The 25,546-nt window shown below is 36.6% G+C and overlaps 1 protein-coding gene across 1 annotated transcript in view; it reads left to right on the top strand.

The window, feature by feature from the left end:
- Nucleotides 1-25,546, top strand: part of VPS13B (vacuolar protein sorting 13 homolog B (yeast)) — a gene marked incomplete at its 5' end in the record, with an annotated part of 117,271 nt that overhangs the window by 20,642 nt on the left and 71,083 nt on the right. The window contains 4 exons of the mRNA XM_009583756.1: nt 942-1,349; nt 13,686-13,885; nt 16,490-16,697; nt 17,026-17,210. Coding sequence (XP_009582051.1) covers nt 942-1,349; nt 13,686-13,885; nt 16,490-16,697; nt 17,026-17,210 — 1,001 coding nt within the window. The remainder of the gene's footprint in view (nt 1-941; nt 1,350-13,685; nt 13,886-16,489; nt 16,698-17,025; nt 17,211-25,546) is intronic.

Genomic DNA, 25,546 nt, shown 5'->3' with positions numbered 1-25,546 from the left:
ACTTTTCCCCCTGCCCATAGTAGCTGTCTCATTGATGGGTGAAAGCTGAATTTGAAATGAAAAATTTTAAAAACTAAGTTAAAGCTGGATTTCTGTGATGCAGTGTAGTGTACTGATAAAAAGGCAGACAGCAACACAGAAATAAGTTCCAACCATCATAAAATCCTGCTTCCCATTTGTGAAGTAATCTTGGTAATTGCAACATCTCAGCTACTAAAATATCACTATTGTCAATGTTGTTCATATTAGCTGTGATTTCTAAAAATTCTGTGAGACTTTTAGCAGTCTGGGAAGTACCAAAATCCTTTCCTAAGGAGACAAAGAACATTTTCAAAGTATTAGGTTATTCCAATCTCCCTGGAAAACAAAGAAATCTAAACATACCTCAATTTTTATATTTGCTTTTTATTTCACATGTCATCTTGAAAATGCACTGAAGAATACTGCACATCAGCTGTGTAGGAAACAAGAGAATATACATGTTATTCACTCATTTAAATGTGTTGAAAACGTTCGCTGTTGGCTTTGGAGTTTAGTCAAATAGTTCTACTGGATGTAAAACTCAAGAGAATGTGAAGTATATTTTCATTCTGACACAAAAGGACTAATGTATTTACCCTCCTACACACTCGAATGAAGTGTGTGTCTTTCAGATAGCTCTGGTGATCCCTGGGAAGAAACAAGGAAATAAGATCGACATTGTGACATGTTTCTTCCTTCAAAACTGTACATAGTGAAGATTGCTTACAGTATTTTCATGATGTTTTAATACAGATTTATTGCTAAAAATATTGTTTCATTATATTTTACCATTGATTCAGTCTTTTTTAATGAAATACGGTAGAAATAATGTTATCTCAACTAAATGCCTAATATTTTTACATTGCTTGAATAATTGCACTATAGCTTCTCATATTTCTTTCTCCAATTCTCTCCTACAGCTGACATAAATGTGGACATATCAAAACCTTTGAAAGCAAATCTCAGTTTTGTCAGACTTGATCAAATAAACCAGTTTTTGAAGAAAATCATAACCACAAATGATGATGAGCCCACGAAGGAGGCTGGTCTGTCAGCTGGTGTTATTCCAGATGAGGATGTCACTTCGATAACCAAACACCCCAGTACAAAGGATTTGCTACCTGCAGCACGCACCAACGCTGCGCAAAAGGCTTCAGTACAAGAAAACTTGTGGCGAGCCCTTTCCTGCTTCCAGAAAATTTCCATTCACACCGTTCAAGTGGTTGTTTCTATGGAAACCATCCCACATCCCAGTAAACCTGGTTTGTTAGTCTCTTTATCAAACCTCAGTGGGAGCCTGAATATTAAAAGTGGACATAAAACTGCAGGTAAGAGTTTTTGTAAGTTGGAAGTGCTACTGCTTTGTTCAAGTGGTGGTCTAGTAACCATTTTAAAGCGTGGGGCATTGAGGGGAACTCCTCTAGCTAACATAATAAATCCACAACAGAAAATAGCAAATCCCTGATAGACTCCATTACCTGAGTTCTCCTTTCAGTGAGGCAGCATCCAAGAGTGCTTAATTTTGTAGTTAATATCCCCTAGCTTGTAATTACTAATTTATTGACAGAATTCTGGCTGGAATAGTGGTTACGAGAACCACTATTCTGGTATTCTGATAATTCAGCACATACTTCAAAGGGCAAAATTTTGACAGTTTTCACTCTATAACTACATTTTCTTGTAAGGACCCTGTATTTCTGTTTAAAAAAAGTACAAAAATAATTGTTCAGAGCCCTGACGTATGCTACTATGTAAATATTGGGTCATACCATTATTCTCCTCCAGGCTTATGAAGTTTTAAATTTTTACATGCTTCCTCTGCACAGCTGAGAGTCACCCAGGGAAAAGCAGGCGCTCCAGCCTCATTACTGCAGAACTGCAGGGAAACTTTACACCTTGGGTACAACTAACAGGATACCAGAGGCTCATTTAAAATGAAGACATTTTGAGTGTCTTTGTAAATTGTTTTATTAGTCTTCTAATAAAATTAATAAGACGGTACGTTACATGATGTGGAGATGACCCAGATGTAGGTAGTTGGCAGAGTAGCTTAGGAGGTAAAATGGTCTGTAGCTGAGAGGAACAAGTTGTAGGCCAAGCAAGGTGGTGATTTATTTCTTTTTCATCAGAAATATTTCTCCTCAGGCCAGCAAGTTTCAGTGCTTCTTTATTGTTTTAAAAGTTAAAAATGAAAAATTTAAGGTTCATAGGACATGAAAGCCTGTGAAAGTACTGGAGCCTGAAACTCTTGATTTATCCATAAATAAACAGCAGTACAGGCAGGAGCAGTGCCTGTGTTCCCACGCTTTTCCAATCGGATTGCAACCCTAGCATGGAAAGCACTGCAACTGAGTAAAAGGCCTTTCTAACGTCCTTTAAATAGTTCTAGTTTTCTTTCTGTGTAATAATCCTCTTTCCTTCCATCACTTCCCCTCTCTCATTTATACATTATCCGTCCCATGGTACATTACGGTGTCCAGAGCAAGCTTCGATATATCAAAGCCGAGCCCGTTCTGTCACTGTGCTATAAAGCAATTTGGCAAACTCAGCAGTGTATATCAGTTACCCTGGAGTTTTTCATCCTCCCAGAAGGAGGACGTACCTTGCCTTGCACGTTAAGCCGCAGAAATATTCTGCTTCAAAGTTCTGTTTCTTAATTCTTCTGGCAGTCTGAGGAAGCCAATCTTTATTTTTCATGTCACAAGCTATACATGAATCTTCAGTATGTTTGTAGTCTGGCAAGCATTGTTAAGTAAAGCAATACTGATGCTGAATCTAATGAAAATGGAAATTAGTTATTCTATATGAAGAACTTTCATAACCAGCAATAAATAGACATCAACAGGCACTTTTCACATTTTTTTCCAGTTAAAGTTGCCTTATCTTTGCTTTATAAAAAGAAAAGTACATGTGCATGAGGTTTGGCATGCTATTGTGACAGTGCAATAAATTGTTTTAAGTTTCAAGAAGTGCGAAAGACACACTTCCACAAAACTGATTGAAACTGTCAAAAATTCTTTTAATGAATTGTTTGGATTTTTATTTAAAATTGTTAATCTGAAATTAAAGTGCTGATAGAAACCAAAGTGGAACTTACGACTTCAGGAAAGAAGATAAATTAGTCAGTGTGGGGGAAACGGTATTATAATCTTGTGTTAAAAATACTTTAGAAGAATACCACAGTTACTAACTAGATTTGTTTTATTATTGCAAAGAAATTATGCAAGCTAATTCAATTAAAAAAAAGTGTAGTAGCTGTCTTGTGAGCAAGGAGTATTTAAATATGTCCGTTCTTCACTACTTTTCTTTTTACAAAAGGTTTTATAGATATACCTTTTGAGCTGAACAGGGTTAATGTCAGATTTTTTTTTATAGAATGAAACTAATACGCAAATACTTCACTGTGTCTTTGATTTTACAGTCAAATAACTATTGTGACCATCTGCAGCAGCTGCATTTTACGAATTATTTGCTGAACCAAACTAAGCACAATGACAAAAGTAGTCATCTCAGATGTACTGTTAAAACAGAGGAAGAAAAAGGAGCATTGCTTGCCTTTTGTACAGTATGGCCATCTGCTGTACAGATGTTATTATATAGAATGACTTCAGATACAATAATTGTAGAAAATTTTCATTAAAACCTCAACAATTTGCACTTGTTTACTTGAATCTGCATAACTCCCCAGTGAGACAACACAATACACTTGGGGTTTCTTTGGTTCTCACTAGCTTTCTCTTTGATCCTTTTTGATGTGCTGACTTTAATAAACATAGTTAAAAACACTGTTCAAAAACATCATGGAAAAAACTACAAAGGAACAATTATAGCAGTAGAAACTACTCTAATCCCTTACTTACGCAAGCTATTTTTAGTGAAATATGGGTTTTTTACACATTTTATGTGGCAGTGTTTTATAAACAGTGTAAACGACCCCTTTTCCAGATGAGTTTTAATGTAGGAGATGAAGTTGGTTTGTAAGGAATCCTATTTGCTAGGAATTATTTACCAAAAAAACCTCGCAAGAATGTATTGTCAGCATTTTTCCTCCCTTATAGGGGGAAAACAAAAGTGCGTGACCTTGTGTAATGCCTTGATTTTTTTAGCTGAAATTAAGAAAAAAGCTTGCCATATAACTTTTTTTTAATTATCAGTTTTCCCTCTAGACTTTCCAGGCTTAATCATGGAAGCGAAAGGCCTTCTGTTTTAATTTTTCTTCTTAATTTCTTATAAAAGTAAAAAGATGTAGCTTCTGAAAAACAGAGGGGCTAATCAGTTGAATTATTTCACTTCTAACAAAATCAATTTTAAGTGTTGAACACTCACATTGCAGTTGGATCAAATTAAAACACCTCCATTTCTACATATCCTGCTGCACTGTTATACAACCCCAAACCTTTAGGTGTCAAGGGACTTCATTTTTTGGACATTTTTCATGTTTTAATACAACAGTTACTTATAACAACATGGTTACTATTTCTGCTAGAATACTTATGTTCTCCTCTGTACTTATGGTGAAATCCCGAGTATTTCGATGTTAGTAAAGTAATACTATTGTAGAATGTGATGCAGCGTATTGGCAAAAAACAGACCAAAACAAAATCCCTTTTCCAAAAAAAGATATTATTCATTTTACTTTAGAAGAGGCTACCAGTATCGTTTTTCTGATACCAAGGGATTCACTGATGATTTACAGTGAAAAGTAAAATCAGATCTGAGAGAGAGGAATCAATGTGAAGCATTGCAAGTACAAGAAGTGCATCTCAGCAGATATGTGAAGCAGCCTGTAGTCCTTCATTACCAAGCGAGAAGAGGTTTGGTGGGCTCCCACAGGCGGAGGTCGGCTCACACTCAGGGCAGGAGTTTAAGTTATGTTGACGTTAAATAAAATAATTATCTGTAGTCATTTTATATTTTGTGGCTTAAAGTTACAAGTTAAAATTTGTACCCATTTCAAACAACCAAATAACAAACATTTAGCTCATTTTTGGCAGTTTATTTGTGCAGTTGATGAAAACCCCAAGTTCAAGAACTATCATTAGACCTGGTTCAGTGATTTTTATCCTCTGAAGTATGTGGCATCTTCTAGAAAGTGACTAGAGCTCTCGAGTGCTATGTACCCAGTCAGATTTGAAATTGCTTGGTATCACACGTGAGGTATGTAGCTCACTCCAGAACAGTCACATTAAAGTTAAAATAATTTTTAGCAATAAACACTAGGAAATAGAATGCGATTCTAAACATATGGTTTTTAGTTAATTTAGGTTTGGTGTTGAAATTAGCACTACCTACCTGCCAAAAGAGCAGATAAATGAGAGAAGTTGAGGACTGTACTCTCCCCAGAGTGAAAGACAGCAAGAAGACTGTAGCCTCTCGGTGCAGCCTTATTTTGCTCTGGCTGGACACAGGAGGGAAGTCTTGCTGTTCAATGTCTGAACTGAGGGAGTTACGGACATAAAATATTCCAAAGATCATAAACAGAATTCCCCAGCCCTTCGTCCCATAGGCAGAGGTGATTACTTTAGCGTGTAAATAAGGGAAAAAAATAAAACTAGTGGAGCGTGCGATAATCGCACATATTTTTACTAAACCTGAAAGAAATTACATACTTAAGATACTTTACAGAAATATTAAAAATTAAATGCAGCTATTAATTGGTGTAGAGCAAAGACCAAACTTCATTTTGGACTTAACTGACTCTCTCGAGAAAACTCTGCTAAGGCGTTGTCATAGCCTTTGGATGCTGCAGATATGCAAGTTAGCCCATGGGGAAATAAAACATTAAATTAGATATGACTACCTAAAATAATATGCAGCAGTAACAAGCCATTTACAACACCCAGAAGACCTTTGTTACTTTTAGAAAGAAATATAAACTCTTTCCAAAACTTGAACAATAGGAAATTAATTCTTTGTCAGTAAAAGCCAGAGGACAAACTAAATATTTAAATGGCCACTGAGGATTGAGGTGGAAGTGCAGCTTGTAGACAGCTATACAAATCACTAACAAACCTTAATGAATATTGGGTGTGGGCATCAGGGTCCTGTCAGATTTGACACCATGTCCCAAGTAGCTTAAACCCAACACTCAAGAAAAGGTGGAGACCTCATCAGGTCTCTAACATCTGGGATTTTATTTGTCATTTTGGCATACCCTGCAAGCGCAAAAGAAAGAGTAAAAGGGGATTATCCTGACAATGAAATGAGTTACTGAATCTTGTGATAATGAAAAGCAGAAGAATTCTAATTCCTTTCTATAGTCCCTGAGGTGGAGGTGCGTTTATAGTTCTGCAGGAGTATAATGTAGGAGGGAAGAACAGATGGCCTAAAATCCATGAAACAAGACACCACCTAATCCCAGGACTGAGTACCACTATTAATCCTGGTCAGATTCCCTACTGGTACTTTGTAACAGGGTTCAGAATTGCTACTGATGAACTAGCACATTAACTAGGGGGAAAAAAAAGAAAAAAAAAAAAAAGTTATTTGTAGGTTGTTGATTCAAGACAGTGTGGACTAATTTTGTAGAACTGCATTTACAGTTTAAATAACTCGACTTTAAAAAGTAGGGTCCAAATGAAATACAGTTGTTTTTGTAATCTCTTCAGCTTTTATTGTGGAAGTAATTGCATATTTTTTTGAGACTGGAATTTCTTTTGTTATGTGGATCCCAGTGCTATATGTGGCAGTAGTAGGTGATACAGCATTTTCATGGTAGTAAATTCTATAGAATATTTACATTGATGAGGAAATACAGATAACAGTGAAAGCTGAATGTTTTCTTTGTACATTTTATGCTTTCTATGCAATTCCTGCAGTTCAATCTGCATTTTGCAGTGTGAGGTACAGAACACAGAGATTAGGCATTATTGCCTGGCCTTAAGGACCAGTTCCTTAAGTTGTTTAAATTGTTGACATACTGGCAATACGTTTCTTCTTTTTCTATGACAATACTTTTTATGGGATGAAATCACTAACTCACTGTCTCAAACAAAAGGTGCAATTCCACAGGCAGTTTAGGTTACTGTGGCCGCACATTTCCACGCTCTGCCTTGTGCTAGCTCTTTTACTCGGGCAGCTGTTCATTGAGTTGAGTCAGGGCACTGATCTGTCTAACCCAACAGGAAAGAAAAGTTTCCAGCAAGATCGTCTCCTTCAGCTGGCTCACTGGACAGGTACACGTTAATGACCATGCTGGCACAAAAGAGAATTCAGAGATGTATATAAAGGAGGTAGGGGGAGGAAGGATTGAAGGGAGGAGAAGATTGGAACATAGGAGGCTGGATCTGGTCTGGCCTTAATCCTGGGGAACCACATCCCAAGAGTGCAAGGAAACCTGTTCAGTTTGTGTGGCCTGGGTATATCTGTCAAGCCTTGGACTTCCACAAGCATAATTCACTGGGTTATTAGAGACTCAAACAGCTCAGGTGCTGCCAGGCACTATCTTCAGGATGGTTTATTTACAAAGAAAAGTTACCCTCTAGTTCAAGGACTATTTAGTTTATTAAAGCAGTTGAAATCCATTGAATCAAGCGTAGAGCAGAGGTGCAAGACGCCAAAGCTGTAATTCTAATTCAACCTTGTGGCAATTATGTAAGGCTACATTTTGAGTGGCATCCACTATTTTGTAATGCTTCATTTACTGTGCAGCCATTCAATGTCTGATTTTTTAGTCGTGCTAAGTATCTACAACTTTATAAGACGGTTGTAGGTACAGCTATCTCCTGAAAATAAACCAAAGTTTTCAACCAACCGCCTAAAATTAAGATGTGAAAATACATAGATTTTTTTTTTAAATTGAAGAACCTCTCCATGTCCATCTGTAAAACTGGAGTAAGAATGTTTAATCACTTTTCTGAAAACTGCTGATATCTAAAAATAAAATGTTTATGATGCAAGGACCAAGTATTATTCATGTCAGTATAGCACTCAGTTTTGAAAGCTGGACTCATGGATGCAAAATGAACACTATTTTTGTTGTTTTCCATTATGCGTTATTCTGCACTTAATTAGAATATGATAGGGCAATATAGAGCTTTACAAATATATTCTACATTATTGTATACCAAAGACAGCCTTGACCAAAAATGAAAATCCCTTTAGACCTTAACTTTAATATGCCCTCTCTGATCAGGCATCACAAAATCCAAAATTACCAAATTGACAAGTGAATTGAGATTTTTCAGCTATTTAGTGTACAGTAGTGTAATGAACATGATGTACCTGCCCAGTTATTCTTTAAGGGAGATGAGCTCATTTCAAATAGATAACCATCTTTGACTTCTCTTCTGATTCATCACTGACCTGAACTCCATTTGAACCTTGTTAGACACAAAACAACCAGGATTCCTGGCCTGAGCTATAAAATATAATTAAGCCCTTTTGAAATGATGTGTAAAAGAACATAGCTTTACCCCCACTATAACCACTACCACCACCACAACCAATAAAGTTAAATCAAGCACTGCCTGTAATGGATTAAAATAATAAATGTTCCTGGATTTTAGTGTTTGAAGTATTTGAAGAAAACAGGCTCCCAGCAGCCAGGACTGCTGAATGCATGGGGACATTTATTAGTGACGAATTCAAGGGTTTGGCCTGTTTAAGATCATTACTTTCTGTTTACCGTGTGTTACACATCTCATGTTTTTACAGAGCCCACATGTGTCCCCACGTAATGCTGAAAAACTCTCTTTCACTAAAGAATAGTTAATTGGTAATGTGTAAATACTGTTCTCGTGGGGAGAATGAACCGTCATAAGATTCAGCTCGACACTAATGAGAAATCCAGTGCGGTCAGTGGATCGTTAACTAAATCTCTCCTGGAAAATTGTCCTTTACTACATCTCACCATTTGTTTGCTACTGCTGTTTCCAGACTTGAATAAATTGGCTGACTCTTAAATTAACTGCAGTATTTCCGCTATAATTATTTTCATAGCTTTGTTACCCTTTCTTCTCAGAAGCTGCTTCGTAGAAGATACCTGTCAACAGAGCAGTGTAACTGTAGTATAACTACTCATTACATGATGTATCTGAAGTTTTCTTAAGAGGAAAAAAATCTTGTAGATAATTGTATCAATATATTAGATATAATAACATATTTATGTATTCAAAGCTGGTTTAGTATCTTTGGCAACTTTAAACTAGCTACTGAAGTTGCAGATATGAAGAGTGAATGCTCAGAAGCAAGTATCACAGATTATCACCTTAGTAATGCGTGACATTAAGGCAGAAGGTAGTAAGGAAAACTACTTGCTAATTAACCCTCAGCAGCCGGACTGTATCTCTGCCGCCCAGGCATGGAGGGCCCATGGGAGAGTCTGGACTTCTTCCTTCAGAGTGCACCGCGATCCTTTGGGTGGGAATGCAGTCTGCCAGCTGCTGCGGTCGGTGCAGACCACATCGCTCATGTGCATCTTGCCCAGTCTGAACCAGCGTGGCAGGCTCTGTGCTCTGGGACAGAGTCTTGCTTCTGAGCTGCCCCAAACTCAGAAAAGCAATCTTCTTCCTAGCGCTCCGGTTTGTAGCAAAGCTACTAGCTTCCAAGAGGCTTTTCAAGAGATACCTCGACTATAGTCCAGTGCCATTTGCTAAATTTATTATAATACACGTTTCCATTTTCTTAAAACTCTTTTCCCATATAGAAGTTTGCCAGTTAAAATCATGTTCTATGTTGTATGAGGTGACAGTGCAGTGAACCAAACAGGAGTTGCAGCTATCTAAGGAAGAGCAAATGCACAGAGCATAATAGAAGGAAAAAACCTCCTGCTACATTTCTACTTGTTTCATTTGGAGTCGATTCAAATATCGGTATTTTAAAACAGAAAGTCCATAGTTAGCGTCAAAACATTCTCTCTCCTTTTGTCTATGAACCAGGAAAAATAACAAAACTCTTTCTTAACACCTGTTTTGCCTAAACACTAAGTGATTGTTACTGTAAGGCAGGGGTTGTTTTAATGTATTTGCTGCATCTATTAAAATGGGCCAGCTCTTTTTTTTCTATACACACAAATGGATTTATGCACACAGGGCAGTTTAACAAACAGGGAGCCTCCTATTATTGGTAGCGCTAATATAACTATATTATAGTTATATAGAGACCCTAATGTAACTATATTTATAACTATATTAGGGTACTCAGATCCTATGAGATGTCTTTGTAAATGTTAGCATAAATCAAGTCTCTACTGACTAAAAAAAGAAAGATGTTAGAATATCAAAGCAAATGTTGTCTTTTAGTAAATTTTCTTCACTGTTCTGTTGTAATGATCTCCATTTTTAATTTCTGAGCAAGTTAATTTCTTGACATTACCAAGCAAGTGCTAGCTTTTTTCAAACCCTCCTACGTTATTTCCAACCGTATAAAAATACCTGGGTATTCCTTTTGAGCATATGTCATCATAAAGGTAATCCTTCCCAATGGCATGCAGAAGCCTGTTGTAAGTTTTATTTTGCTCAGTTAGCGTGGCAGCATATTGTGGTGCTGTTGTGGGTCTGGGTGGAGTCTGACAATGGAGGGCTGGCAGCATTTTTTAAACACTGTCCAAAGCAAGTGCTTCATATTTATTAGTCTCTCGGAGGAGTATTTTAAAAGTCATGAAACTATTTGTTCCTAGAAGTAAATTATTGCACGTACAGAAAATGTGTTGGTGTTCATGAGCAATAATCCAAACAGAACAAGTTAACTTTTACATATCACAACAATCGTTTATGAAGATATATTACTTCTGTGTGGTGCCATCTCAAGTTCATTTCAAGTGGAGACTTTGATTTAATCTGTTTAAACTGAAGTTAGAATTCTACAATAGAAGTTTGTGAGAAATGCATGAAAGGACTGACTGAAAATAGTGTGTGGGAGGGAAAAAAACAGATTGCATAAATTTTGCATCTTTACCTTTCTGAGATGATTGCTTTAGCCATAGGAAAGCAACTTCGCTAACTGACCATATGCTTTGAATGTTAGTATGGCATTTAGCAGTCTTAAAATAAGCTCCCTTCTAGTGCATACTGGTATTTCTTCACTCCTTTCCCTTAGGATGTGAGATTATTTCTTTTCTAATGTCATCCTTTTAGGATTTCCATAGTAATGGTACCCCTTTGAAGCTTCCCTCAGGCCCAGAGATCTCCTTATTTACTATTGCTTTTTAGGGTTTGTGCATACTTGCTGTTCTTCATTTGTTTTCTTTAAGCTTCCTCAAGATATCACTTTGTGCAAGTTTGTCTGAATGCTCTCTGCATTTTTTTTTTTTAATTAAGAGCACAGTGGTTTTTGTACTAAGAGTCACTTCATTCCCAAAAGGGCATGTAGATATAACTGCTAGGAAGGACAAGAGTGTGATTCTTGCCTATACAAGAGCAAACTGGGTTGCAGCAAGAAAAAGAAAAATCTCTCATTGAGTCCCTGAGCTTTTCCCAGTATTTGTAGGACACAAGTATCCACAGTTGTTTTATTTTATTTATTTAAAATATTTTATTTATTTAAAATTTCCAACACTTCCTTATTCTTAATTGTGTCTTCATTTCTCATTGTTTACATAGCATTTGAGAGAGGCACTGCTGATTTTGGACCTCAGTTCCAAGCCATTGGATACTGTGTTTTCTTTCTACTTTGTGGAGCTGAGATGACAACAGAAAAAGGCTGCAAAGCATAATCCTTCCAAGTGTAATCCCAGTGAAAGAAAACATAAATAAAACCACTTGTATTCTGGCATTCCTTTTTCCCTTTTCTTAGTTCTGCAACTTGGCACATATTCCAATAAAACTATAGAACATTTCTGTCTATTGCAGAATTGTGCAATAGTTACTGAGAATTTCTCCTCTTTAAAATCAAAGTTCCATGTAGAGTATGAAATAAATTTAATTTCCAAATATTGTAGTGCCTCTTAAAATAACTAGAGTGAGCATAGCAGGGTGAGGGTGAGCCTTTCCCATAAAAATACCTCTTTTTCTTGGTTTAAGACTGTGTGTGAAGCTGCTTCATTCCACAGTTTACAGAATCAAGTCTGAACCAGTACCAAAAGGAGAGGTGTCAGGGTGTGTTGATGTTAGTTTTCTTGATTATCACTGATAATAAAGTCAAAAAAACACTGAGCAGTTTCTGTCGTATAAACATATTACACATGAGACCAGACCCAGGGGTTCAGAAGCCAGCCTAAATAACCCAGAGCTAAAACTCCTTTCCCAGTCGGTGACAACAGTCCTGTTGATGGGCATGGGACAAAGGTTCGCCCCAGCTCTTGATCATTCTTACTAAACTCCAAATTGCTCAAGGGAGAGATTCTTCTTGTTTGTGGTTCCTACTCGGGTTGAATACAATTCAATGCCATTATTGCTATGGGGACTGTTGGACCACCTTCCTAGTGGATGCTGGATTAAAAAAAAAAAAATCCAATATATTTCTTTCCATTGTATAAAATATTTCTCGGTATTATGAAATCATAACTCCCAGGATGCAGACAGACTTCTTTCTGGATTCTAAAAGAGATTCATAGGAGAAGTTTTACTGCATGTATTCAGAAGAGTGAGTTGTATTTTTGTGGGATTTTTCTACCAGCAAAGGTATGAAAATATAAAATGGAACTGTACCTTAAAACAACTGTATGTAAGCCTTAGGTGTTTTTTAATCTTTTGGCTCTGGTAAATACCCAGTTTCATTAGAAAAATAAGCCGTGGGCATTATAAAGTATGGTGACATTCAATATTCAGTGTTGAGTCCAAGTACGAGCACCAGAATAGAAAAAAGTTAACTCAACCTCGGATGTAGTACTTTTCATGTAAATATACAGAAGAAATACAGAGATACTAAGTATGGTTTGTTTTATTAAACAGTGATTTGCAGTAAGTTAAATTCACAAGAGATGTGACGTTTCTAGATAGTGTTTCTTTCCTAAAAATGTTTGTGTCTTTAATGAGAGTACATAAGTTCTGTCATAAATCTAACCTGCCATTATCATTTTTGTGTTTTATAAAGCTATGTAAAGTGCAAATGGTTATGATGTGAAAAGTTTAGATTGAACTGGTTTTTAGGTAAACACATGTTAAATATTTTGAGTTATAGTAATTGTTTTGAATTATTTGAGTTCAAATATTACCCTTATTCTCCTGCTAAGCACTCCAAAGTCTAGCAAGGCAATATTTTATAATAATTAACCTGAACAAAAGCAGAAAGAATAGTTCAAAATAGCTATTTCCTATCAGTTTAAAATATAATCAAGTGAAGCAGCTGTTCTTGTTCTTAATATACTCTTTTGAAAAAAAATTTCATGGTTTAATGAAAAATGTCTCTTCTCATAAACCTTAAAATACTCACACATGTAAAAAGTCATAATGTTTTGGCAAATAGTTCTTTGTAAGGAATGTGCATGAGACATACCTGCTGCATAACTGCAACACTGTATAAAGCATGCTCAATAGTGTCAGCAGAGCAAGCTAAAAAAAAAAAAAAAAATCACAAGTCTTGTGGCCCAACTGTGATGGTTTTGCTTGGAGAGGAGAGCAATTGTCCACACAAGTATTTCCATGAAAGTCAGTGGGACTACTTGTGTGAGTAATTGCTTGCGGGCAGAGATTCCCAGGCTCATGGTAAAGTGAAGTCAGGAAATAAGCACATAACTGTTGGGAGAATAACTACGAGTGAGATTAATTGTCTGTCTCTCTTTTTAGGAATCCATGGATCATCTTTTGTCCTTGACATAAAAGATTTCCTACTTAAAACAAGTCTCAAAGAAAGAGCCAGATCTCTGATGGGCCCTTTTTGCTGCTCTGTTAATGTGGAAGCCAAGAGGTGTAAGCACAGTGGTGATCCTGGCCCAGAGCAATCTATTCCGAAAATATACATCGATTTGAGAGGAGGACTGCTGCAGGTCTGTGTAAGATGCTTATGGTTCTGCTATTGAGCTGGACTGGCTTTGGATGATTGAGATTTCATAAATAAATTGCATGAAAGCCAGTAAAGCTTTGCAGCCTACAACAGTTCATCGGGTTGGGGTTTTTTGCTTGTTTGTTTTGGGTGGTTTTTATTTTACCTTTTAAAATAAGTATCTATTCTTTCCTGTAAAACTGTTGATTGAAAAATTGTGTACAGTGTTTTGTGGGTTTTTTTAAATACTGCTTAAGCCATGTATTGTAGCTGTATGTGTGTGTTCCCTTAAAACTACTGGATCAAATTACTAACACTTAATTTCTAGGACCCTGTTCTAATGTGTGTGTGTTTGTCTGTCCATGAGATATGTGTCTGTAATGCCTAGGGGTAGCTTTAAGAAATATATATCCTTTCTTTTTAAACTTACACCGATTTCTCAGGGGAGTAATGATAAACTGTTGTTTGTAGCAATTAATACTCAGTTTTCCATGCTATCCTCTCATTTTTGGAAGTGCCCACAACTTGACACTAGTCCAAGAAGCATGGGAGTTCTTGAAATGAAAAATAGATTCTGTGGGGCTTAAACAAGTGGGCTTTAAGATATGTCTTGTTTTAATTATTTTTATTGTAGTATCTATACACACCAAATGTTTTTAAATAAATATATAAATGAAGCATATAAAACACAAAAAGGAAATTTTGACATTTAGTCGTGTCATTAGGTCTTTTCCCAGAATCGGCATTTGAAGTTCTTAAAACCACAGCACTGGGAATAGGGCTAATTGAATAATACGAATTTGAAAAAACTGTATCTTAATAAATAAATAAAGTCAGTTTGTTTCTCTGCTTCTTTTTTATTTGTTATTAACAGGTACTTGGCTAACTACCTCTACATGTTGTTAATAATAAAAAGTTGTGGGGGTTTTCCCCAAAATTTTGGGGTTTTGACAAGGACCAGAAAAATATCTATAAATCTGAGAAAAGCATTTATTATTAGAGTATACACTGGGATAATTAGCTTTTGCAGAAAACAATTAAGTATTTGGTCTGACAGAATAGATTTGAGAATGCTGACAAAAGCATTAGCAATTCTTTTTCAAATTAATTTATTTACAGCTAATGATTTTACCAGCTCTAAACATGACCTCATCTTCTACCACTGTTAATTTGTATTGCAGCAGAGCCTAGAGAGCTTATGTGAAATCGGTGCCTCATCTGTGAATATTGTAGTAGGAGTTCCGTGTTCGGGAGTTCCAGCTGCCTAAAAATAAAATGAATAAAAGTGGGGGGAAAAAAGCATTCCTCCCTCCTTCATCAATGGGGGATTGATGCCTCTGGGATCAACTTAGGTGACACAGAGCTCCTCTGAGGTGGTGCTGACTCAGTGTGAGACTGAGCTCAGAGGTACTCTAGAAACTGCAGTAGAGATGGACTGAATTAGGGAGATGACCTGGGTAGCCCAGGACTATTTAGCTCAGGACTGGCTGTAGCTGTGTTTCAAGAGGGTCTTTGATTTATTCCATGGGCTTATATGTAGATGCAGGGGAAGAAAAAGCTTCCTTCTTGACAGCTGTACTACACTCCCTTTAAGCATCTTCTGATTTTTTTTCATATTTGAAAAGTGGTATTCCCCAGTGAAAAAATTTGCACCACTCTATGTGCACATCTGACTTGTTTACTTTACTCCTACCCTTACTATGGACTTCTAAGTTACTGTCTGGTGATTTTGATTTCATCCCACACTGGTTCTAAGTCTTATTTCTTTATTAATTGCTAGTTGCTTCCTTGTCTTCCCTGTTGCTTCTGGGCCCATTTCTGCACATGAAGACTAAAGGACTTGTCCCCATTAACGTGATTCTCTCGAACAGGAGTTTGATTTGAGAAAAGCAGCGCTGCTTGTCAAAGCTGGGAGAGAGAAACATCTACTTGCCTTTTATTTTGCTATAAAGTGTATGAATCTTCTGGACTTTGAATGCCAGTTTTTCTTGGATATTTTTCTAAATTCCTGTTTTAAACTTAAAAAAACTTTAAACTTTTAAACCTCACTCTGAGAACTTACAGCACATCTAATTCATATTCTGTATATATTCAATATTTGTGCTTGAGATGATCTTTTGTATATCTTTCTAGTCATCTTCTTTGCTATGTCACTTACTCAGTTTTTAATGCATTCCAGAATTCACTTTTGGAGCAACGTGCTCTTTGAACAGTTTAAGCTTTACATCTTCAAGGTTTTTTTGTCATATCTTAAACTGCAAAACCTGTGACTAGTCCTAGCATTACATACTGCACTCAACTCTAAGTTCTTGCTTATCACTTTTAAGTCTTGTGCTCTTCCAGGCAACATCAGTATCAATTGTAAGTGATAAGAATTTCCCTTGAATGATGAAAAGAACAAATTTGCCAAATGGTTTTGTAGAGATTTCTTGTTGTTCCTGTTCTTTATTTTCACATTAAGGTTACTTGCAAGCAATTAAGGTGTAAGTAGAGCAGGCTGAAAGCCGTATAAAGTTCCTGTTGTTTCAGGGAGTTCTTTTCCCTTCAGAAATGACTAAATATTTGTATGTAATTGTTTTGTCCTTTCTCTTTCTTTTTCTTTTTAAAGGTTTTCTGGGGTCAAGAGCATTTGAACTGTTTAGTTCTTCTCCAGGAGCTTCTGTGGCAGTACCTCACTAAAAAGGGCAGTGTAGAGACATTGATATCTGAACGTACACACCCCACTTGTTCTTCTAAGGGACGGAATCAGGCCACAAAAACTGAGCATACCTCAGATGATCTGAGAACAGGCCTGTTCCAGTATATACAAGATGCAGGTAAGATGAATATTATTGCTCTCTTCTTTATTTTTTTAATTATGAAGTAAATACAGTAGTAATCTATTACAGATTACTTGCCTCTTACAATGAATACTTTACTTTTTTTGGAAAAGCAATTGAAAAGACATCTGCTAGAATGAAAAAAAAATTACTTTTGTGATTTCTTTCCATTAAGCTGTAATCTTTTAAAAGTCAGGGAAATTGCATTTTTATTTTCTCTCCTTTTGATCCTGAGGGGTTTATTTTTAACTACTTTGGTCTCATAAACCAGCATGTTTCTTTCTAGAAATTATATAGCAGATTATAGCTTTCTTTCATTTGATAGAAGCACAAAAACTGCCCAGTGCCTATGAAGTTGTGTTTTACAATGAAACTGAGGATAGTCCGGGAATGATGTTGTGGAGATATCCAGAACCCAGAGTGCTCACTCTTGTAAGGATTAACCCAGTTCCTTTTAATACCACTGAAGACCCAGATATTAGCACTGCTGACCTTGGAGATGTTCTTCAGGTAGGTAACGAGAGTTTTCTACTTTCATTAACAGAAGAAAACGTTACTGCTGTAAAGTGAATGTTTTCAAGCTTGGATTTATTAAAAATGGGCACTAAACAAATGTCAGGAGCTCTATAAAATCAATAGGAGGTAAATTCCACAGCTTGAGCACATCTTTAGTTTTAAAACTACTTGTGCAAACATTTTAACCACTTACCTGTAAAGTTTTTGCGTGACATAGTAAGCTATAGCCAAATTTATCAGTTCTGGTTTGCAAGCATGCAGAGTTTTTATTCTGTCTTCATGATTTCATCCATCAGTCTTTACTTAAAGACTTCATTTGATTTGAAACTAAAACATGTGAGGAAAGACCTGGTCTGAAATTGCCAAGATTCAGTGGAATCATTGAACTAAAATCTCCAATCTGACCATCCTCTCCTGTGTCTGTGATGGCAGATGGCTATGCTTCTTTGAGTAAGATCCACAGGGTAGAGAGAAAGGATCTATCTTCTCTCGTTTTGCTTTGAGAGGGTTGAAGTGGGCAGTCCAGTTTGACTGTGTGAGATCATGGAACTGCCCTTCAAAGGAGGGCTGAGCGCTGCAGCTGTGTGATTCTGTGCCCCCAAAATAGGCCATACCTCGTGATTGCACTGATCCTTAACTCTGAGAATTTTGCTTTCTAAAAACACGATCAGGTAGTTACATTCTCTCCTGTCTAGTGTAATTCATCTTTATAAATTCACTTATTCCTCCCGTACCTATTTTGATTTTTGCTCCATTTTAATTTTGTTAATATCAGTTTCTTTTTTGTATTACAAATTGGATCTGTCATTATTTTTTCTAATTTGAATTTTCTTGTTAATCAGAATAGTCTTGTGAGTCTAGGGAAATAAGTATCTCCCAATTCTTCCTATTTGTTCAGAAACGTTGAATTATATTTCATTATTGCTATAACTTTAAAAATTGCTTTTAAAATTGAATTATGCACCAACATGCTTTGAGTTATGGATAAGTAGGATAATCTTCCTCAGATAAATGGTTTAATGTTATTACCATGCACATACTGTTAGTGAGATCATGTAAGTGTCCTGCCAATTCCTTTGCCCTCTAGACAGCCAAATGTCAGCTCCTTTCAGTTATATGAAAATTAAAATTAAATGGGAAAAAATCAGCTCCACTTGGCATGAGGTTTGCATCAAAGATCAAAATTGCGTTATTATTGTATGCTGTCTTGATGACCCTATTAGGTTGCTATGAAAGCGAGCAATTTGCCTTCTTTCAGGATGGTACTTCCAGAGCAGAGCACACCAAGTTTTTTGAATAATTACATTAAGCTCCCATTATGAACATCATGAACATAATGTATGTGCTTGTGTAATAATATGACCCTGTACAGGGGGAATATCGGTTCTTCTTCAAGTGGGCAGACACAGCTGGACTTCTAGTAGCACGCACATTCTGCTGCTTTGTGCTTCCATGCTATGGTCTAGAAAAAAGAAGGTAGTTGCAATCCTCTTTCATTTCCCCTGTGATTGCCTCGGACAGTAAGATAGAAACTGGGAAGCACTCAGCTACCAGTGTTCAGGTTCTGTCAATTTCTACTGGTCTTTATGTCATTCTTCAGATTTGCATTTAATCTTATACATTGACTGCAGAGAACAGTTTCCATCAGTCTTGTTTTAAGTTTGTGGTCAAGCAGCCCTCCATGATGCTTTTTACTGTGGCACACTCTCTTCTTAAGGTCCGTCAATTTTATGATTAATTCTTAGTAAACCTTATATTACTACCTTGGGCTTTCAATTAGAAGGGAAGACATGAAAGATATCAGCCAAATTAGAGGACACCTACTCAAAAACTGTGCTCTTGGGCACATGGAGTGCAGAAATGCCTATAAGAGGATCCACATTTTGGTAGGGGGCCATTAATTATGGCATTAACTGTTGCCTGGCTCTAGTAGTGATTTATCACATTTTCCAGAAATGGCCATGCACCTACACAGAGCAGCTCTGCACAATGTAGATAAACAGCCATTTTAAACATGGACAATATGCATTTTCTTATTAGCCTAACATAGATATGTGGGTGGAATAAGTAATACAGAGTCGATTTTCAAATTCTTTAGGTAAACTGCATTTACCAAATACTCATCTCAAACTTTAGTTTCTGGTTTAAATTAATCAGGAGGCCTTTCATCAGCTCCACTTTTTTCCCCTGTATGGATATATGTCTGTTTCTTAATATACTGTGTATTTAGTGCATATGGAAAATTCACAAATTATAAAGAGAAAAAAGGCAAAACAACACTTTTATTCACTTCTTGACAGGAAACATTAGAGGAACATATGCAAGCCAATGACTCCAGTTTTTTTGAAAAAAGGATCTAAATTTAAAGACAGTAATTATATCAAAGTATATTAAAAATATATTTTAAAAACTTTCCCAGCATTGTGTATATGTTCAAATGCTATGTCACCATAATGTCACCAGCTGTGTTACCAGTCTCCCTTAATCCTTTACTTCACGTAAATCCAGGCAGAGGTGCACTTCTGTAGTTTGTCTTGAATTAAAAGTTTGCCAGCTGCATGTTCTTCCTTGCAGAGTAAGTTGCTATGACATTTAGCATTTAGAGACATTTAGCTCTCTATCTTTGTTAAACTTCTTTTGGCATATCGTTTTAATCATGGGTAGGTTTTAGAAGTCTCTTTGGTTTTATAGCTATTCTTCAAATTCCTGGAACTTGAAAAAGCTTCACCATAAAGAGAATTTTTCTAAATATTGAAGTTGCATGTCATCTGCTGCGGCCAAAGGATAAGAGAACAGCTTCAGATTATAAGAGTTGATATGAACTATATTGTTTCTGTAAAACCTTACCTTGCTGCTAGTTCTAGATTGTCCCAAGAGCTTATTTTCTTATGCTTTTACTTGTGTTGTTGCAAAGGTAAGCAGTTTCACTGGTCAAGTTTCTAGTACTTTACTTTTTTACAATCCCATCATTATTGCTTTTATTTGTGGAGGGAAAAGGAAGAACTGATGTTTCTGCTATGGCATAGCATGTTGCATTTTCTTTAGTGATTTGAAATAGAAGTTTGATCTATTTGTTTGAAGGAAGTGATAGAGAATCCTAGATGCCCTTGCAAGAAACTCTATCAGGATTGTATTTCTTTTGGGAGATTGAGAGTATCTGAACTTTCTGTTCTTCCTGTTTACCAAACATTGCAGCCCCTTTCTATTTCATTTTTAATCCCTCATTGTCCCATTTTCACATGTTACAAATGTTCTTTGGCTCTCTGTGATTTACCGTTCTTTCAGATAACTAGTATTTGATGAAACACCTTTAGACTTCCCTGGTACCTCTTCTTAATTTTTTAAGAAGTTCCTGTTCAGTGACATAAGGTGTTTCTTATCCTCAGGTACTAAAGCCACTTCTAGCCCTTTTTGAGCTGGAGACCTTTTCTTATTTTACTCCCCTTGTGTCTACATCACTGCCAAGATCTTTTTCTGAATAGACCTTCTCAAGACTGTTTTAAAGTTTATATAGTAGTATTTGCAAGTTCTTATTAATGAAGAAAGTAAATACACGGGTATTATTTTTGGAACACAAAATCAATGAAATGAAGCAAAAATCAATTTGCCAGTGTGCTTACAAGTGTTCTGGGTGCAACCTTGTATAGCTAACTGAAAAAAAAGTTAATACTGGGTTCTGTATCAAGAAAGAGATGTGCTATGGATGTAGAATATTCCTCAGTCTTTTATACTGAACATCTTCCTAGTTCCTTGATCAAAACTATTAACTCTTGACTGTTCTGTCAGCTTCTGTTTAATTTCTACTAATGGTTGTCTGTTTTCCAAGTTGTGAGATTTTTTTGATCGATGTTTAGAAAGGTCTAGATACAGCTAAATATCTTAGTAAAGGTCAATGTGGGGTGAAGGAATATACACACAAGAGCAGCAGTTTCATGTTCTCGTAAGAAGAAAAAGTAAATAGGCTGTGTCTTGCCCAAGTGATGTGATAAATATTGCTCTAAGCCACCACTAATGTAGCCCTTGTATAAAGGATATCTACAGAAAAGACCTTCAGGCAGCAACTCAAGTGTTGGTAAAGGCATAGCCTTTTGATCTTGACTACTGCTAAGATTATTTTTAAAATACATGGAGAAGAAAAAGCATATTCCACTGACAACTTCATTTAAGACAGCACACATTTCATAAGAGTGAAGTCAATCCCAGTGCTGACTCCATTTAATGTCATGTAAACCAGGGTGATCCATTACTGCCCAAATCAGCAAGGGCAAAGGGTAGAATGGTGTTGATGGGAGAATCGTATTGACACCTCAGGAGCAGAGGAAAGTCCAAACTTGGAAAAATTTCACAAAATGAATTCAAAAGATAATAAGCAAAGTGAAGTAGCAATGCCATTACTTTAAAATATTGAAGACTGGTATTGGTACATCAAAAACGATGCTCTCTGAGACTTTCTCAGTTACAACAGATGAAACTTTGAAATCATTCAAGTAGATTGCTGATAGGAGAAGGTTTTATGGTTGAAGATACGTGGACAAGCAACCTTAAAAGCCTATTTTATTATGTACTTAAAGAAAATATGTACACAAAACTAGAGAGACAAAGCCTACTGTTCTTGCTCCAAAACAGTTAATGTTATATTTAGGACACTCTCTTGTGCAGATAATTTCTATAGTAAAAATTGGTCAGATGTTTATAGATTTGTCTCAGCAAGTATTCATGTGTGAAGACTTAAGGTATGCCTCAGTTTCCCAGTTTAACAGTAAACTATGTTCTGCAAGGCAACCAGCTCATTGTTATAGGGCAACAGGTCTTTTATTTTTTCTATGACATTCTTGTTTCATAGAAGTTAAAATTGGAATCTGTTGGTGGTGATGATTCTCGTTCTTGTGAATCTGTCCATGATATGTTTTCCACTGAGGACTTTGAAGCATGATAGTAGCCTTCAAGCAGAATATGTTTTTTAAGGTATATAGAAATGTCTCCTGCAGGGATATCAAAGTTGTAGAATATATGTGAGCAACTCAGGAACAAAAGTGTGCTAGACAATCTAAACTGCAGAGGAAGGGCTTCATAGTCTCTCTCCTCATCTCCCAAATTCTGAGAACATTGGCTTGAGCTGGTTACAAGGACAGCTGAAAGAGAATTTGTAGCTGTTTCCTTCATCCTGATTGTTCCAATTGCTTTGGAAATATGGCATTAGGAAGAAAGGAATAAGAGCAATTTCTAATTCCAGACAATAGTTTATGGTTATGCAGATAATGCCACTGTCCAGAACATAAAGAATAATTGAAGAAGAATATATGCCACACAATAACAAGGGACTGTATTTCAGAGCTGTCATGTAATGCTAAATTCAGCCATGCTTATACAGTTTCTTGGGTCTGTCAGGTTGTAGCAGTTGAGAAAGGATAAACGTTCTTCATTTCTGTGGTGTTTTTACAATTTGAAGGCGGGAGTTGCAGGGAAAAAAATTCTGTCAGTGATTCAGTAGTGTCTCTCAAATTGTACAGATAAATAGGAGTTAGCTACACTTAGGCATTTAAGCTCAAAGAAAGTGCCGCTGCTTGATATCTGTGCTGTGGGGCTTAAAACTGTGCTTGCACTATGCTTCTAGTTTCCCAAAGTCATCCTGTGTCTTCCTGCAGTCTTGAGAATCTCAGATTTATGTTTGTCTTTGCCCCTGATTAGCCTATGTTGTTTTACTTTTCTGATTTCATCTGGGCCACATTTTTATATCATTTATCTTTACCAAGAACAAGGTTGACAGGTTTGGGTTGGCAGGGGAGAGAGGAAAGACTGGGGGGAGCTCACCAAGACAGGAAAACAATTTGTATGCCGTCAAGGAAGTATTCTGCTTTTCTGTGCAAGCAGGTGAACAGGACATACAAATGATTTCTTGTACAGCTGGAGGCCTATTTTAGCTAGTGAACCTTTTTACAGAGATGCTCACAGTGTTTGCCATTCCATTGTAGAGTTACCTTTCCAATAAGGGATATTGCTGGTACTGCCCCATATCTCAACCAAAAGGCTATGTATTGTTACAAGAGCGTTTACACAAGTGGCCATGGATTTAAAAGGTGGAGAAAACCGGATTTGTCTAATCGAAGTGATCGTATAATGTGTAATGCTCCAAATTCTGAGCGCTCTGATTTATTTAAGCTGCATCACCAACACAGACTTAAAATTCTTTCTCCTGGGTTGTCATCCAGTGAGAGATACAAGCTGTTAAAGCTTACAAGACAAAAGGAAGATAACCTATGGCGTTTGTTCATTTCTCCATATGAAGTTAAAATAAAATATCTACTGAGCTACTAACCCTGACAGGTTTTTGTATTTGAGGATGTTTCCCTTGTGTACCTGCCAGGATTCCTATTGCGTGCAAGTGTAGTCAGCGTTATAACAGCTGATGAAAAGATGAATGTGTGCCGAGGTCTCCTTTTTTGGCCTTTCTTCTTTATGTAGTCTCCTAATAAACAGAGCACTTATTCCTGGTTTAGAAAGGTGGTGAATAAATTAACCAGATCTCAAGGTCTGCTGGAGAAAATTAGGGCAGTGAGTACAGTTCTGAGGTTGCAAGGGCTTAACTGAGATTTAATAAAGAAAGACTAGGTAAATAAAACCGCTCTGGTAAAATTCACTCAGAGCATTTGCTGAGATGGTGAAATCTCTTTTAGGAGAATGTAAAATATTTCCAACTTCAAAAGTGACGATTCAAAAAATTGTCTGTTGCATTGCCTTACATGCTTACGCAATTTAAATAAAGCATTTGCAAAGTCCACGGTCTGGAATCTGATTTTTTCAACACTGACAGCCAATAAACAGTCATTTTCTAACACCTTGTGGTTGTTTAAACAGTGGCTTAAGGAAGCATGAGCTTAAGAATGATTGACATTAGACCTACTGTAAGTCATTATTCCAGGAAAGATTTGACATGACAGTCAACAGGAAAAGAATTATGATCAATGTCAAAGACATTCATTTTTCCTTTTAACAGAGAATACCTCATTTTTGGCTGGCTCTGCTTCCTTTTTACTTTTCGTTCCCTGTTGGGGCCACAGTGTTCAGCTGGGTATTTGAGAGTCTGGGAAGTGAGCTTTTTGTGAAACCACAAATTTTATTCATGTTTGATTTATTTCTTACATTCCCAAAGCAACAACTATTTTGGAAATCCAGGTGATTTGTGTGTGACAGGTTAGTGATTTAAGTTCATGGTGTTATTAGATAATAGGCTGTAAAGTTCAACCATGCTTATCGATAAACCTGTCGGTTTGCAAATTCTTGAATCTACTGCCATGCAGTTAAGTACGGTCTTCAAATAATCAGACTTTTTAGATGGATGGTGAAATAATTTGTCTACCTGTTGTGAATTGTCCAGAAGGGAAATTTGGTGCTTTGTCTGGGATTCTGTTTTTTAAAACTTACATTTCTTGTTAATTCTACCTTTTGATGTTATTCAAAATGACTGTAGTAGTCATACTACTACTATACATAGACTGTATACGGTGTTTTTATGATCTCTCTACTGTGTGAAGAGTTGCAACAAGCTTGAAATGAAACAATACGGTATCATTATTGAGCATATCTGATCATAAACTAGAACTGTAACAAAAGCCCTTTATTCTAGTGTAGGAAACTGCTTTCCTGTCAGTAGAAGCAGTGTTTATATCCATGCGTGTGTACAAAAATGGATGCAGGTCATCACGTGAACAACTGCTCTGTTTGAGAGGGCTGAAGGCTTGCTTGTAGCTTGAGCCACTTACACTTCAGATGATCTGGATGTGAGCAAGTTTTGTGATGCTGGGCAGTTTTGCACGTGTTTTTTCCAAAGTTAAGACTCCGACTATTAATGATAAGTATTGTCTTCATTTTCTTGCAAGGAAGGAAGTAGGGGTTAAATGAGTTGCAGTGTTACACAGTGAGTCTTAAGCAGATGTTGAAACAGAGCCTGTTCTCTTTAGGAATTCCAGTTTTAAACATTATTTGTGAACTTCCTTGCCTGAGAGTAGGATTATTTCAGACTTTACTATTTTGTTACTGTATTTTGTGTGTATAATCTCAATTATTTTGCTGTGTGATCTTTGTGTTCACTGCATTGAGATGAGACTGTATCGTTTGGCCTACAGTTTCTGTGCAGTCTGCAGGGAGTTAAGCGTAACTCGTTGGGAATGTTAATGGAAGTTGTGCATAATTTGCCTGTGCATCACACTGAAATTTACCCTTTGGGGTTACTGAGCCAGTGAAAATTCTACTGGGTGCCAGAGGACTGACGAAACCATCAGATTATCTTAATGACAGATTTACACTCTCCTCGTGTTCTGTACTTTTCAGAT

The sequence above is a fragment of the Fulmarus glacialis genome, unplaced genomic scaffold, assembly GCF_000690835.1.
Source record: "Fulmarus glacialis isolate BGI_N327 unplaced genomic scaffold, ASM69083v1 scaffold15928, whole genome shotgun sequence".
NCBI classification, from domain to species: domain Eukaryota; kingdom Metazoa; phylum Chordata; class Aves; order Procellariiformes; family Procellariidae; genus Fulmarus; species Fulmarus glacialis.
Note: the sequence above shows the minus strand (reverse complement) of the source record. Positions and strands in the feature narration are given on the sequence as shown.